The following is a 17,106-nucleotide window of genomic DNA, read 5'->3' on the forward strand; positions in this document are numbered from 1 at the left end:
GTGCTGACGAATGGAACTCTTCCACAGTTCAGTTACTCGGTCAGAGACTGGCTAAGCTCTGCAGGAAAATGCTATGCAAAGCTCCATGCACTTTCCCCACCACTTAGAAGTTGCCCATTTGCCACATCAGCCACCCTGGACTGTTGTCTGGTTGTCACCATAGTGATAGTTGTTTTTGTTTGATCACTTCGTGACAAATGGTTTAATAAGTGTGACCTCTTAAACTGCTTTAATGCAGATGATTAGCTTCATTCATGTTCCAGGAGACCAGCTCCCTGAGTATACACTGGTAAGTTCAGCTTATCCCAAATGCAGTTTGGAGAGTCCTGGAAAAACCTGAATTTATGATTCTACTCAAAAAGCTATGGAAGATGGTGTGGCAGAAATACAAGAGTTGACATGTAGACTTGAGTTGAATGAGTACCAGTGTTTATATAAAAAATATTACATTGTGCTTTTGATTGTAGTAGGACTGTGGTATAGGAGGCCTTGCATCCCTGTCTGTGCAAGAGTTTTACTCAATTTACCAGATACGGGGTCCCGATGGTACTGTCAGGTTCCTATTTTATTCCGGTTGTTGGGAAGACATAGTTGTGTGATGACCTCTAACCCAGAAGCAGTACAGCAAGGAAAATTTGTAACTTCTTTAAAATGTCTATAGAATCTGTAATTGTTTTTGAGAATGTTTGAAAAGGACTTTTAAAAGTTTGATCCCTTTACAATTGATGCCATTATAATTCTCTGGAATAAGAAATGGTCCATGTGACCTGGTGACCCTTGACCTGAAATAAGTACCAATAGAAAGGAAGTTAGGACCAGAACCGTGTTCCCAGACAGACAAAGGAGAGCTGGATGGTGAAAACAGTCAGCACACAAAGATACAGACACAAAGAAAAAGCAGATGGAGCCAAAAAGAGGAATATAGAATTTGTGTGAGGAGAAGCCAGCAAACCTTTATGAAAATATTGGTTTTCTGTTTGGCACAAACAAGAAAAATAGAATTACAGAAGCTCTTGGAGAAGTGACGTTTGAGCGAGCTGAAAGGGACTGAATCCTAAAAAGTGGCACGAAAAACTCAAGCATTTGTAAGTGCTAAGAGTTGGTGTCAGAGGACCAAATCTTAAATGGGGTGTTGTTGGTTAGTCAGTTGAAAAGGAACCCTGGAAAGCTATGCCATCAAGACTGACATGATCCAAGTGAGAGAGGGTTGGTGGACATGTGCCTTGTTGCTGCTGTCTGTATCTGGGGACTTTGGATGGAACACGCCTTCCAGTGAATGTGACTCAATTGAGTTGGAAAGGTTCTGAGATTGCAAGTGGTGCCACATTTATGCGGGGAGTGATGCAGGTGTTTGTGGTTGTTTAAGACAAATCTTCATTGCATCGACCATTTAAAGTGGAAATTGACCTTGTTGTTTGTATTATTTGCCTGTTAGTTTATGTTTACTTTGAATGGGTTCTGTTTGTGTTAAAGTAAAAGTGAAATCTTGTTGGTAATTTCTTCATTTGGAGGTCATTTGGTAAGTTTGGTTTACAGTTCTCCCACAGGGATTGTGACATAATGCTGAGAGTATCTGTCAAAGTGCTGGTGCTGTAAATTCACCCCCTTCAGCTAACAGGGCAAATCTGGGGCAGCATAGGATTTGGGTTTGTGATATAAATGGGGCATTGACTGGTGGAAGACTTCTTTGTAAATGTTCGAGATGTATGAACCCTAGGTGGCCATGTTTTGAATTTTGTGCTTTTAAGAACCAATGCCATGTTGAAAACAACCTGTGCTCCTGTGTATGGTTTTCACGTGACAAAATGTCTTCGGACACCTCATAGAGGAGTGGGTCAGACACTGAGTGGGAGTTGGGAAAAAGTTCAAGGAGGTGACTCAATGTACTGCCAGAGATGGGTTTTGAAAAGGCTAATGAAGATGGGAGAGAGATGGCATTGTCAAAAAGATTTGCAGCAAAAACAACAGCTTGCATTTATATACCACCTTTAATATATTATTTTTAAAAAGTCCAAATGTAGTCAAAAAAATTGAAACCAAAACAAGATTTTTGGAGGGAACAATGTGGTATTTAAGAAAGGTCTTAACAGAGAAGAGAGAGGTGAAGAGCTAGAACAGTTTACAAAGAATTAGAGCGCATACAGGCCACTTGGCCTATGCTAGTGTTTATGCTCGACGCAAGCCTCTTCCTACCTTACTTGATATGTTTATCAATCTCACTTTCTAATTCTTTTCTCCTTCATGCACATCTAATTTATCCTTTAAATGCACCTATGCTACTCGCTACAACTGCTCCATCTGGCACAGGCGTGATGGGCTGAATGGCCTCCTTCTGCACTGTAACTTTTCTGTGGTTCTATGTGGTATCAAGTTCCACATTCTCTAACCACTCTCTGTAATTTTCTTGCTAATTAATCCAATAAGAATTCAAATTAAATGACTTTACCTGGAGATGGGGGTCATGATGAGTGAAGTTTGTGCCAAAACTAGTGAAGCAGAGAGAGAGTGGTCACTCAGTTGCCTACTGGTCAACTCAATACACAAAGACTATATAAATAATTGCTCCTACATTACAATGCTGCCACTTCACAAAGTAATCTGTTGGCTGTGAAGTACTTTGAGCTAATCCTGAGATGATGAAAGGCTCATACATAAGAGCAGGTTCATTTGCTCTTTACTTACCTTTGCAGGACATAATTGCAATGCAAAAAAATCAATTTTTTTTCCACAGAATTCCTCAGTAGTTAATAAAGCTTTGAATTGTCTGCCATTTGTTAGTCTGCACAGAACTGTATTTACTGCCAACTTTTTAGAAATTACTTGGGGTATGTATTAAATATTTGGAATGTTTTTTGTTTGGATTGTAATTGACGGATGAGTGAATTAATGTCATGCACTCTACAAATAATCACCATCCAAACTTAATCTGTGATCCAAGAGGCTATTTGTATAGTCACCCACGGGCCAACCATGTGCAGCAACAACAGCTTGCATTTATATAGTGCCGTTCATGTGCCAAAATGTCCCAAGGCACTTCACAGGAACATTATCAGACAAAAATTGACACCGGCCCGCAAACAGATATTAGAACAAGTGGTCAAATTAGCCGACTAGGTTTTAAGGAGTATCTTGAAGGAGGGTGAGGTGGAGAGGTTTAGGAGGGAAGCTCAGTGCTTGGGGCCTAGGAAGCTGAAGGCACTGTTGCCAAGGGTGAAGTGATAAAAATCAGATGTGCAATAGGAGAGGTACAGAGGTCATTTTAACCCTTAGCACCCTGTGGATGCTATTATTTGGGCGTCGACTTGAGCTGCCGCAGATGGATGTCTTTATCTTTGGAAAGTTCCTCCTTGTTTTCTCTGATTTTGTGTGCCAAATATTGACCTGCTGCCACTACATGTGAGCAGGACAATTCTTCAGACTTCCAGTTGCCTGGAATATATGTTTTAGAATTGTTTTGGAGTCAAGGCATGTTTCCCTCAGAAGTTGTTTCTGTTTTTAAAATGGATAGAAAGAAACCAAAAAGTGACAAAACATTTCAAGTTAACGTTGAAAAGAGAAAAGGAGTTATAATCAATTAGATAAAATTTGGGTTTGATTTAGTTATATAGTTCCTCATTTTTTTGAAAAAATACTGCATTTGCTACATTTCTTAGCAACACCCCAAGAGAATACAATGAATTACTTGGAGTGCAGTATCAGTAATGTAGGCAGATGCAGCAGTCAGTATGCACAGAGAAGAATCCCACAAGCAGTAGGATAATTGTTTAAAAGAAGAATGTTGGCCAGGACAACAGAAGAATTCTCTGTCCCTCTCATATTGTCATAAGGGCGTGAACCATGACAATCTGACTGCAAGGTGGGAGTGTTACAAGTTGAGCCAAATCTGATATTAAATATATTTCAAATCCCAGACTGCCATCAACTTCTGACTATTCTAAAGATGAAGGGCCATATAGTTTTTTTCTAAATATGTATGAAATTTGTGTGAACTTTCAATATGAGGAATGGAAATCTCCCCACTTTCGCCATCCAATGTCAAGATCAAGCACTCCAGTGTTGAATATAAAGCACTTATTTGCTGCTGAGTAAAGATCCCTGTTTGGTAACCGAACAATGATCCTTCATGCTTGACCTTGAACAGAGCTTCCTACTGCACCTGTGATATTTGGAGTTCCCGCACCAGCTGTCTTTATGGTCATTTGGATGGAGATTGCCAAAATATAGTGCAATTCATGCCAAGTTGCAGACTGTTTGTGCAGTGCCCGCATCAGTGTTCACCAGGAATCACGTTCAAATGAACGAAACTCATCGTGCAACCACAGAGGGGGAGAGGAGGCTTTCCTCTCATCAGCCTTAGTTATCTTCAAGCCCAGTGCTGACCTACACTGTGACTCAGTATTGAGGTGAAACATAAGAGGGTTGCAGTCATTTGTATTTCACACTATTTTTGCAGCTCTTGTCTAGGAATGCATTGATATTTCAGAGTTCGGGGTAGGGTGCGAGTGTGATACCAGGGATGGATCAAACCCCTGCTAGCCGTTGAGATTATGGTAAGTACTTTGCAGCTCCCAAAAATATTGATAGGAAAGTTGAAAACGATTACTTTAGCTACTTAGATAAAAGCAAAAAACTGTGGATGCTGGAAATCTGAAATAAAAACAGAAAATGCTGGAAAAATTCAGCAGGTCTAACAGCGTCTGTGGAGAGAGAAACAGAGTTGATGTTTCGAGTCTGTATGAGCCTTCTTCAGCTCTGGATAGGGGAATGGGGAGTTGGTCCCTCTGGGTCACTTCGTAGACTTAAAGCGTTATGGATGACACCTTGTGGTGCTTTAGATCAAAGTAAGGCTCCATCTATCCTCTCATGTGGATATAAAAGACCCAGTGACATTATCCTAAGCGAGCAGGGGAGTTCTCCTGTTCTAGGCAGCATTGATCACAAAGGCAGATTATGTGGTCATGTATCTCACTTCTGCTTTGGTGAGCTAAGCAATAAATTGGTTGCTGCGTTTGCCTATACAAAACACCCATTCACTGCACTTCAAGCACACTTAAATGAGAGTGATGTGGTTTGAACTTACTGAAGTTATGAAAGACACAATATAAATGCCAACTTTTTATTTTGTCATCGAAATGTTGATATACTTTATTCATTGATCTGACTTGATTTCTATTGGCTTTTTATATGTAGCCACTGAGCACTTTGTAGTGTGTTGTACACAGCCTCTGACTGATTTATTATACATGGTGACCTGTGACCTTCAGCATTGTGCCACAAAAATGCTAAAAACGACATGTCTGTTATTTAACAACCTTGGCATTATGGTTGTGACTGGGCTTGGCATGTGACTTTTAGAACAGAGCTATGAAAATTTGCATCAGGCCAGACTTAACTCCTTAAACCAGTAGCATGCAAGTTGAATCTTTCAGTTTCACATTCCTGATAAGCGAGGTGCATATGCAAGGATGCACATTTGTAATGAGCACATTCCTTTTTACGAAGCACTAAACGGACAAAGATTTAAACACACTGCTCCCTCCCTCTTCTGTGTGTCTCAATCATCAATAGAAGTCTCTCAGAATGTGCACATCCCAGCAATACTGTTACACTGTACAGACTGCAGGAGAGTGACTTGTCTAAAATAGACATGTACCTTGGCCTGGGTAGAGTCCAGAGGCCACAGATGTAGGCATGGAGCTGATCCCGTAACCTAGTCCTTGTATCATGCACAGTCAGTGGCAAAGAATTCTCATGGGCTGAGATTCAGGAAGCAAAAGGCAGAATTTTACTACCTCTGTGGCAAGCCAACCTAAAACAGATGCTGAATTCCAGCAGTGCATGAAGCTTAAACTTAAGGAGGATGTCAGAAGCAGAGCAATGTAGCGTTTAAGGCAACCTCACCATTATTTTGTTACTAATCTGTGGGTGCCCTGACTTCCTCTCACATGATCTTTGGTGACCTTAAGGAGAGGTGTATGTATGGCAGGAAAGGAACATGACTGGGTAAAAGAAAGAAGGAAAAGGAACTTGGATTTAAATAGCATAATTTCACAACCTCAGGATGTCCCACTGGGCCTTACGACCAATGAAGTAATTTTGAAATGGTGTTAATGTGGGAAACATGGCAGCTAATTTTGTGTACGAGGTCCTGCAATGACAATGTGATAATGGCCAGTTAACCTGTTGGTTGAGGGATAAAATGTTGGCAAGGATATCAGGGAGAGCTTTGATGTTCTTCTTTTGAATCAAGCATCACTTGAGATGGGAGTCCTGATTTCAGAAGAGCATGAATATATGGATCTGTGGCAGCAAGAGGTATGGAAGGGTATATCATTTTTAAAAACAAAAGAGAGGCAAGGCAACAAAAGAGATGGAAGCACAAAAATGTAAGTAAATAATCTATTTCATGATTCCCTATCTGCCCCTTTGGGAATTGTGACAGGACAAAAAGGTCTTCCATTCATGTGCAAAGCATTATCCACTTTAAGTCCCACTTCCTTGAATGTTGGAAGCCTATGGCCCCTGAGAGCGAAGGTTTCCCTACCTTATTTCCTGAAGGCGAACATCTGAGACCGTTTAAAGATTGATTTGTGAGTACAGCATAGAGATTGGCAAAGAATTGCAAAGTGAACCGTACATTAAGATGACTGAGTCAGTAACATTTTCTAAACTTTTGTTGATGAAAGGATGGGATGCTACCAGTTGTTGCCTGTTTGTCTGTGAACTGCATTCTTGACTTCAGTAACTTGTGCCAAGTTAGATAGCGGTTTAGTTCAACAATAGGATAGTTTCTCATGAAAGTAGGATTGAGACATGAAGTTGCTGATCACCATCTTGTCGTTCATTGTTGGTTATTGTGTGATAATCTGTAGAACATTCCTGAAATATTTAGCCACAGTCATTTTGTCGACACACCTCCTCTTGCTGGTCCCTGTCCAGTGGGGATTAACCTGCTCCTGCTCAAAATGGCTATCAGAATTTCAGTTCTGCATTTCTGAATAACTGAATAGTACTTGGGGATTGGGACCGACTTCAGTAAATAGACACTGAACTAGGAACCCAGTGTTCCTCCAAGTCTGGCCTTTTGCACACCCCTCACTTCCCTAATTGCACTGTTAGTGGCCGTAAGCTCGGAATTCCTCTCCTACTGTCTCTTCAGCTCCACACCTCTCTTTCTTTTAAGATGTTGCTTAACCTCACTTTTTATTTTAACCAAACGTTTGGTCACCTGTCCTAATGTCTACTGCTTTGCTTTGGTGTCTGATTCTTCTGTAAAGAGCTTCAGGAATTTTGAGAATGTCAAAGGCGCTATATAGATGTAAGTTTTTTTTTATAGAGTAGTCTTGCCTACTCAGTACACCCTTCAGCCTTTCTCCAGAAATGTTGTTAAATATATTTTAAAAATAATGCTGAACCAACTCTTGCTTCTACTGAACTGGCCTCTGTTTGATACCACAGAAGTCTCCTTTATTAAGTTAGATCAAATTTAACCATCACATACTTGACCTGGAGGGATATTGTCATGCATTGAGTTGCATCCCTGCCTCTCAGCCAGAAACTCTGGTTTTGAATCCAACCCCAGGACTTGATGGCCAAAGAAAGTGCGTTCATAACATTGGCCAAAAAGGTTGAGTGTCAGTCTGAAAATCCAACATGTGGCAGGCACTAAGAGCAGAAGTGATTCCTGGTCAGCTATGTGATGGAAAGAATGTTGCGGAGCCTCTACCATCCATAGCTCCAGACCACAATGTGCACGGTACCATAGCAACTCTGACTTCCTGAGTGAACTGTAACACTGCACTGCTGCGCGCTAGATCGAGATGCAGTCTATGTGTGCACCTTTAACTGAGTTGCTTTTCTGAAATGTGAACTGTTTAGCTTCAAAATAAAGGTGATTGTGTGCCTCTTTTTAAAAAACAAACTGTTTGCTATTCCTGGAGAAAATGTTTGACTGGAGGTCTGTCCGTTAATCTTGAAAAGAATTGATCACTGGTGCCAGTGAAAGTAGGTTTGTCCAGTATTTGTATCTGTAGGAGTGAAGGTCTCTATAGTAAGCCACAGCTGTGACCTGAGGTGTGAATCCCAAAGACATTTAAGAGAATGTTGCCCTTGAGACAGGACAAATGTGAGCAGCCATGGTGATCTCCAGACTAGGGTCGATTTTCCACCTTTCGGTTATTATAGGAGAACCTTCACCATTCCCTGTCACCAAGTCACTGTGTAGTCAGAATGCTTGGGCACCTTGCTTCTGATTTTCAATCTGTTAGTCTAATGGAGGCAGAAATTCCCTGATCATGAATGACTAATCAAGAGGACCCTATTAGCAAGGAAAATTCAGAAAAATTACCATTGCCCCACCTAAGGATGTACTTTATGTGGACAAGAGGAGACTTTGATGTGATCTGATTGACAAGTATTATAATTGAGATGCCAAAACTGGACAAATCCATGACCAAGGCAAAAAGTTTCATGCAGATGGTAAGTTGAAAATGAAGAAAAATTTCTGTGCCAAAGATTAGTAGAGTTGTGGAATAAATTACTTGGTGGGGATATCAATAGTATCGATCATACAAGAGACAAGAAATAGGACAGGTCCAAGATTGCTTAAAACAGCAAGCTTGTTGGGAAAGATGGCCTTTTCCTCTTGAATATCATGACTTTGAATTATAAACTATACAAAAAATTCATCAAGTGTATTGAATACAGAACGGATTGAATGATTGTGACAGGGAATAAAGGCACTGCTAACCAAGTGGCCTGAGTAAGGATTGAGGCTTAGTACTGGGTGGGGTGAAAACAGTCCTCTCTGTTTAGACAATTGCACGCATATTTTTGCCACAATGGTGACCCCCCGGCCCCAAAACATGGCATATTCCATTATCGTGGAAGAGGTGGTGGGGTGGGTGGGAGTGAAGTTAGACCAGGGTTTGCATATGCGCAATTCACAGAGGCATTTGGCTGTTTAAATCACCAGCTACCTCCACTGAGGTGGGATTTTGATAGGCCAGGAGTGTGAAATTTGGAGTGTGCATATTAGGCAGGAGCAGGTTTGAACTTGGTGATTCATTTGGATGGCCCAGGGTACCCCTTTGAAGAACTAAGGTACCCCTTTGGATCTGGTTCCGGGACACCTTTGGGAGAGGTAACGCGTCCTTTGGGATTGTAAACGTGATTGTGCGTAAAAAGCGCACAAACTCATTGGAGCTGTGAAAGCTGTCAGAGAGCTGTGAAAGCTGTCAGAGAGCTGTCAAGGAACTGTCAAGTTGTCAAGGAACTGTCAAGCTGTCAAGGAACTGTCAAGCGATACTAGGTATTTGACATAGAGGGGGTAAGGGCAAAGGGTGGTGAGTAGCAATATGGGTTGGCACTAAGTTGGCATAAGGGCCATCAAGTGCCATGGAGATGCGGGGGTGGCAAACATAGGGTGTATGAGGGGCCATAGGTGGTGGGTAGAGGGGCATGGATTGGCATATGGTGATATGAGGGGCCATGAGTGTAATGGTGGAGTTGTGGTGGCATAGGTTAAGGGTCTGGGGCATGGGGGGGGGTGTGTGATGGGTGACAGCTGGAGGGTTGTTTTATGTTTTATTCTCTTTTCATTTAATACAGCACTGTGCTGGAGCACAGAGGCAGGCCTTCCACATTGCCCAACACCTTACCAGGCAGCATCCGTTTGCGTTACAGGGGCGGCAGACCCGACATCCAATCCAGTCATCCCACCCTCCTCCACCCCCACCACCACCACCCCCCCCCCCTTTTTTTTGCCATTTTTCAAAGTTTGGTTGGCAGAGCTGGGAATTCTCCTGTCCCTGTGCTCCCAACCTGAGAGCGAATATATAGGCTTACAGTTTCCCTTGGCGTTTGGAGAGCCTGGTTTATGTTATTTCTTTTTGATGTTTGTTTCAAAATTGAATCATGTCAGCATGAAGTAAGATGATTGTCTCTGATATTTTAAGAAGAGTTCAAGTGTTCTTCTGTCTTTTCAGAAACTGTTGTAAGTTCTTATTGGATGGATTTTCATCAGTCGTAGTAAGTGGTCTGTGCATTTTTACTAAGGAGACTGTTGTCATTTAAGAGAATGACATTGTTAGCATATCTACAATAGTTAAAGTGGCTGTATTTTTCTCTTTCACTGTGAAAGCACCTAAATTTCAGGTATTGGAAATAGTGTCAACTTCAGAGTAAACCAAAAGTGTGACTGGATTAGTGTTGACATTTTATTCATAGGCCCTTTGGGTAAGCACTCAACAAGCTACCATGCCAGGCTGTTTACCTTACTTGCCTGATTGAATCCTGAGTGAACACCGTTGTCTATGTGTAATTTATATCCAATTAATTAACCCTTTTGGCGCTGTCGTCTTCAGGGAAATCTTCACACTCTGAGCTGCTGGCTTTTGTTTTTTGCATTTCACCTCATGGGAGACAGTTGTGGAGTGCTGGGATTTTAGTTTTGGAGAAAATATAATTGAGTCATTATGACTTGTCCACCTGTGCCATGTTGTTGTTGCTCCTCATGCCTGCCCTTATTTGCATGACTCAATCCCATATTTGGGTTTTGCAGCAAGGGACAAGCGAAGAAGTTGTTAATTTGTGTTTGCGTTGTGATCCCTCAAACTGTAGTTTCAGATAATGAGGGAGAGGCTATGCGGCCTCTGGACTGCACCACCTGTGCGTCCCCCTCCCCCCACCTGCGTTTGGAAGGAGCAGCCCTGCATATTAGAAGCGGCTACCCAGAAGTAGGGAGATGCAACTCAAAATACATTGGCTGGATGTTTCTAGGAATTAAAGTTACCGCCGTACGGGTTGGTGTGCACCTGACACATACTTGAGCTGTGATTTCCTGGTAAACTAATTGGCAGGTAGCAAGTGGACCTCTGGTGGCCAGAAGGCCAGGAATTTACTTGAATAGCATAACTGGCAAGTTATACCACAAGTCACGACTGGGTGGCGAGCTGAATTGGGAAACTTAATTGACTTCTGCCAGAATGCACATTGTAAATTTCCATGGGCCATGGACAAGGCATTACTCATGCCATGCCCTGGGAACCTTGAGTGGTAGCTCAGAACCAATGGAGCCTCACATGCTATGGCTTCTTCTTTCATTACTGCATAATAGAAAGAAAACCTGAGTTTATTGAGCCCCCTTTCCTCAATGTAGCTTAGACCGTTTTACAGTTAATGGAGTACCTTTGAGGTGAGGGCACTGTAATAAGGTGTGATGGATAGGAAGACGCTAGGTGAGAGAGCTATTGACGAACTCTGCAAACATGTGGAGATGGGTGATTGAGGTGGAAGTCCTGAAAATCTTGACTACTGCCAGTTACGGGACTCTGGCAGGAAAACTGAAGATTTCAGTAAGAAGTGGGAGCAAGGAAAAGAACCTGGAATGAATTCCATATTGCAGAGATGAAGCTGTAAAACTCATGGTTCAGTTAGCTCAAATGCTGCATAAACAATTTCTCCTACGTTACAAGTGCTAATACTTTCCAAAGTAATTCATTGGCTGTGAAGCACTTTGAGGTGATTTATTTAACAGTCATAAATATCACTGTTAGCAGGTACTCCCGGGCTTTATCTAGATGTCTCAGCAGTAACTGGGCATCACGAGAAATCTAGCGCAATCTGGAAAAGTTGCACTTGCGCCTGTTTCGAATGGGTGGAGGTGGGGATTTGTTGGGAGGGTTTTGGCAGAGGTCATGTTCTGAGCTATCACCCAATGTTCCCAGGGCATGGCATGGGTAATGCCATGTCCATGGCCAATGAAAACTAGCAATGTGCATTCTGGCAGAAGTCAATTAAGTTTCCCAATTCAGCTCGCCACCCAGTCGTGACTTGTGGCATAACTTGCCAGTTATGCAAAATGCCTGGGGGCCTACGGTGTGAAAAAATGTTGTGAACGCTACTACATAGGTGCACCATTGTTAACGCCGTTGAATCCTTAAGAAATTGGGGCCATTAATGTGTCCTTAAACAAGGAAAGATATGGTGCTGCAGGAGGAATAGGAAAGCTCAGTGAACATAACTCTGTGAGACTTTTACACCCGTACACTGCATCTTCCTCGGAAACAACTATGGAATGATAACTGTCAGGATATTTATTCAAATCCAAATGTGACTGACTTCCAGGAGTCCTGCTGTTAAGAGCCTGCAGAAGTCCCCAGCATGTTTATAAGGAGTTTTTCTTCATAAAGCTTTCAATTCGACCCTAGAGAAATGACTACCTCCTTGAACTCTGGGTTGTATTAGTCATGTTGAGAGACAACAAAAAAAATGCATCATAGCAACGGTGTTTTTTAAAAGAAATACACACTTTTCGTAGCAACAGAAACCTGGAAATTTAGGACGGCTCACAGTATACAGAATACGTTTCAGATATGGATTTCATTGGGTCCCCATGGTGATGATAAATAGTGCCTCAGTTCCTAAGTATTAAATCTTCCATATTTCTGGAGTTTGGCAGATTTAAAATCTTCAGCTTTGTTTGTTGACCTTTTGACTGACATCAGAATCATTAGGCTTGCTGCAGAAATATTATGTTTGCTGTTTTAAATCTTTAAACAGATTCATAAAAGCACATTGGGGATTTTAAGAATCTGTAGGCCAGCGTGCCTGATGTTTTTTTTATCCCCTTCTCTCCTTGCCTCCTAGTTTCTGAAAAGCGGTTTACCTCAATATAATGATTCCTTGTTCCTTATGCCAGTGGAGAAAATGAGTTCTGTTTAAAAAGTATATATATATATAACCAAGGGAAACCTGCTTTGAGTCTGCTGTGCACGTACTTTGTTGCTTAATTGAGAGCCAAATTCTGTGCCGGGAGAGATGGTGTAGGAGAGAGGTCGGGGGGTGGTGGGTACTGATACCATTTGGACAAGGTGTCTTTACATGAGTCAACTAAGAAATTAAATGCACCCCAGCTTCAGATCTGGGCATTCAACCTTTTTTTGTTAGCCTTTAATGTTCTGCGGAGGCTTGAGCCTCTTCAGCGAAATCAAAGCTGAAGACTGAGAGAAATGCTAGCCTCCTTGATAGATGGCACAGTTACAGGCATAAGTTTTGAGGAATATTTTGAATGTAGGCCTGCAGTTATTTCATTGACTCCCCAAGGTTTCCGATTCTTTCTTTCCATTCTGTTTTGTGATTTTGAAACCCCTCCCCCTCCACCCCCCTCCCACCCCAGGGTCTCTGAGACATTTGCACGGGGAGTCAGTTTGTGCAGTGGTTTGGAACACTAACCTTTCACATCTGGCACCTGGCTTTGAATCCAGACAAGGTTGGTCTCTGCTTGTTAAGTAGCAGTTTCTTCACAAGAAATTTGGTGGGTTTTTATTTGTATTTGAGATTTGCTTAGAACGGACTTTGGTTGCCTTTCAGTGATGGTCCAGAAAAACTCCATTTCACTAATCTTTTTGCAGATTGCAGTTCCATCTCGACTGTAGCAAAAATTGGGAGGAGAGAATCTCAGTATTTCAGCAGATTCAGAAGGAGCACAACGGGACTGAAGCACTTTGACTGGTACTCTGGACAGACAGATCGAAAAAGCACACAGAGAAACAGAAGTACGAAGAGGGAAAGAGAGAGAGACTGAAAGATAGAGATTGACGCACACAAAGACGGAGACAATGAGCAACAGACTTGGGACAAAGTGGAAAGAAAGTTTTCAGGAAGTGGTTTGATCAGTGCAGATGGGAAAAGTTAAACTGGGAGATAAAACAGAGTTAAATCAGAGGCTGCTGAACATTCGGTGAAAGAGTTAATTATCCCATGTGGCATGATTGAGATACAGTCCATTGCTGAATGTGCAGAAAGCCACAACAAAAATGCTGAACTCAGTATAGGCTGAAAATGCTCAAGGACACCCATTGAGCTGTCCCAATGGACCATTGGGCAAAGCATTGGTCAGTATGATACAGAGTCATAGAATGCCCCAGATTCAACCCCTGGCCTGTGATGTAATTGGCCTCAGACAAGGATGATAGTTGGATCAAAAAGGAATTGGATATCTACTTGAAACGGAGTAATAGTTGCAGGACTATGGGGAAAGAGTGGGGGAGAGAAAATGTTACTCATTTGATAGCTCTTTCAAAGAAGGAGCACAGGCAGGATTGGCCGAATAGTTTCTAGCTGTACTATATGATTCTGTGATGACAGAGCTGGTCTTGCTTCTAATGCCACCTTGGGGTATAATAGTCTACCGATGCTGTTAATGATTATACTCGACAGCCACTAAGGTGAAATGCAGTAAGGTGGGCAGTATTGTGGGAACCTACCTCAGCATGCAACCACACCCCTAGGAGAAGAGGATGAGGCTGGTTTATTTTCAAATTATTTAACAATCTGAGCAGCACTGGTGTGCTGATCATTTTCTACAGTTTGGTACTCTTGGCCAGTTCTTCACTCTGTAACCTCAATGGGATAGACCTTAGACGTGAGCTATTCCTGAACGATCAGCAACTGGGCAAGGTGCCATATGGGCAATAATGAAGCACATGCCAGCAAACTGCTGGCACCACCCATGAGCGTTCGACAGTCAATGGTTGCCTGCTTCACTGCAGGATTGTAGGGAAGGCAAAGTTATCATTGAGAATTTAGGTAGGAAAGTATTGCCTGTGTGAAAATAACACCTTCAAGAGAGGATAAACCAGTTTGGCTGAGTGAGCAATAGTTTCTGCCTGTCAATCATTCTGGAAATCTGAGCTCTTCATAACCGTCTTGTGTGGTTATAGTTCCATGATTCCCACAGGCACAGTAGATCTGAAAGGCTAGGGGGTAAGGTTCCATGTACATGGTAAATAAAATCTATTTAAAAATCACTTATCTTGTGTATATGTGAAGCTATTTGCATTTTACCAGGATGTAAGCATTGATTTTTGTAGCACTGTGAAAAATACAAGCAACGACAACAGATTATATTTAGATAACACCTTTGAGGTAAAGGAACATCCCAAGATGCTTCACAGGAGCATTATAATCTAAATTGTGAAACCGAGTCACAGCAAGATATCAGGTTGGATGACCAAGAGAGGTAGGTTTTAAGGAGTGTCTAAAGGAAGAAAGTGAGAGTGAGAGGTTTGGGGGTGACAATTCCAGAGCTTGTGGCCTAGGCATCTGAAGGCATGGCCACCAGGGTAGGGCAATAAAAATTGCGGATGCCCAGGAATTAGAGGAGCGCAGAGATCTCGGATATAAGAGGAGATTGAAGCAGCCTAAAAGTGAGAATGTGGATATTTGCTATCTTTGGTTGAGGCTGTTTGAAGAATTCCCAGATGTCACACGCTGATGCAGTGTTTCCTGTCTTTTCACAGTTGACCATGTGGTCCCAGAGCCCGAGAGCAGTGTCATCGCTGCCTATGAGAAATGGCGGGAGTGGGCGGACAGCAAATCGTGCTGCGATTACTCACTGCACGTGGATATCACCGACTGGAATGAGGGTGTGAAAGAAGAAATCCAGACACTTGTCAAAGATAAAGGTCTGTTCAATACTTTTATAGAACAGGTCTTTCTGTTTAGTATCTATATTCATATAACGTGCATTAAATTCACACATAACACTCATGAAGAGTAACTTCCTTTAAGCTTTCAGTTTATAGCACCAGTGTCAGAGAATCATTAGCCTCTCATCATATGTTGAGTATAGCCTCTGATTTGACTCCTCTTTTGTTTCTGTTTAACCTTTTCTATCTGCACTAATCAACTCATTTCCTTAGAGAGGCTTTATTTCCTTTTTCCCCTAAGTCTGTTTCTCATTATCTCTCTGTCTTTGTGTGCATCAGTCTTTTTTTTAGTTTGTCTTTCTTGCTCTTTATATTTTTGTTTTTTCTGTGTACCTGTCTCGATCTGTCTATCTCTGTCAGTGCAATTCTTTATCTACTTTGTTTCTCCCTCTTTGTCTCTGTTACGTTTGTTCTTTTTCTCTCTCTCTCTCTTTCTGTCTCCTCTTTGCTTGCTCTTTCTCTCGCTCACACTCTATCTTTTAGGGATCACTGAGCGGCAAGCTAAATGATTAATCCTGATTCCACCATGATGGAATGGTGGAATCCTGAATAAGCTCAGCAAAGACTGAGCGCTGAATCCCAAACAGATCAATACTACTTTGTGTAATTAGCCACCCTGTCAGGGAAAGTGTCATGAGTTGCTTTTAGTAAGTCGCTGATTATGTGGGAACGTTTTCTCCTGGCTTAGCTTTACTGACAGTTTGTTTTCCTGTCATGAATGATCCTGGACTTCCCAGTTTTAGGCTCAGCTCTGATTAAATGTGTTTAAAGCAGTACTGTTTGGTGGCCTGAATATACCCCCAACCGATTGTTGCTATGGCGAGCTTAGTGCCAGTATGGTGCACCCTTCTTTGCCCTATATTCTCCTCCTAAAGCATAAGTTGAATTTGCTAAGGCCTATTTTGTGAAGGAGCTCCCTCTTTTATTGATGAGTAGAAAGGGAGAAACTGTTTCCATTGGCAGAATGATCAGTAACTAGAGGACACACATTTAAGATAATTGGCAAAAAAACCCGGAAGCTGCAGAGAATTTATTAACGCGGAGAGTAAGAAATAAAAAGGGGAAGAAGGCACTGGTGGGAGTAGTCTATAGGCCCCTTAACAGTAACTATACTGTAGGACATAGAATATATCAGGAGATAATGAGGGCATGTAAAAAAGGTTGTACATTAACCATGGGTAGATTGGAAAAATCAAATTGGCAGAGGTAGCCATGAGCAATAATTCATAGAATGTATTTGGGACACTTTCCTAGAACAATATGTTGTGGATCCAACCAGGGATCAGGCTGTTTTGGATCTGGTAATGTGTAATGAGGCAGGTTTAATAAATGTTCTGAGTAAAAGATCCCCTAGGAAACAGTGACCATAACATGGTTGGATTTAGCATTCAGTTTGAGCTTGAGAAACTTGGATGACCAAAAAAAAATAAAGAGGGAGAAAATAAACTTTGAGGACCAACTAGTAATTAGTATAAAAATGGACAGTAAAAGCTCCTTTTAAATATATAAAAAAGGAAGAGGGAGGCCAAAGTGAACATAGGCCCCTTAGACAACGAGGTTGGGGAAGTAATAATGGGGAATCAGGAAATGGCTGAGGAGTTGAATGAATACTTTG

General features: G+C 41.8%; 1 protein-coding gene across 3 annotated transcripts in view; it reads left to right on the forward strand.

Moving 5' to 3' along the window:
* LOC121280820 (dihydropyrimidinase-related protein 3-like) overlaps positions 1-17,106 on the forward strand; it is a 197,200-nt gene that overhangs the window by 100,443 nt on the left and 79,651 nt on the right. For all 3 annotated transcript variants that reach the window (XM_041193084.1, XM_041193083.1, XM_041193085.1), the window contains exon 4: positions 15,303-15,467. In XM_041193084.1, the coding sequence (XP_041049018.1) occupies positions 15,303-15,467 (165 nt within the window). The remainder of the gene's footprint in view (positions 1-15,302; positions 15,468-17,106) is intronic.

Source organism: Carcharodon carcharias, chromosome 8 (assembly GCF_017639515.1).
Source record: "Carcharodon carcharias isolate sCarCar2 chromosome 8, sCarCar2.pri, whole genome shotgun sequence".
Classification (NCBI taxonomy): domain Eukaryota; kingdom Metazoa; phylum Chordata; class Chondrichthyes; order Lamniformes; family Lamnidae; genus Carcharodon; species Carcharodon carcharias.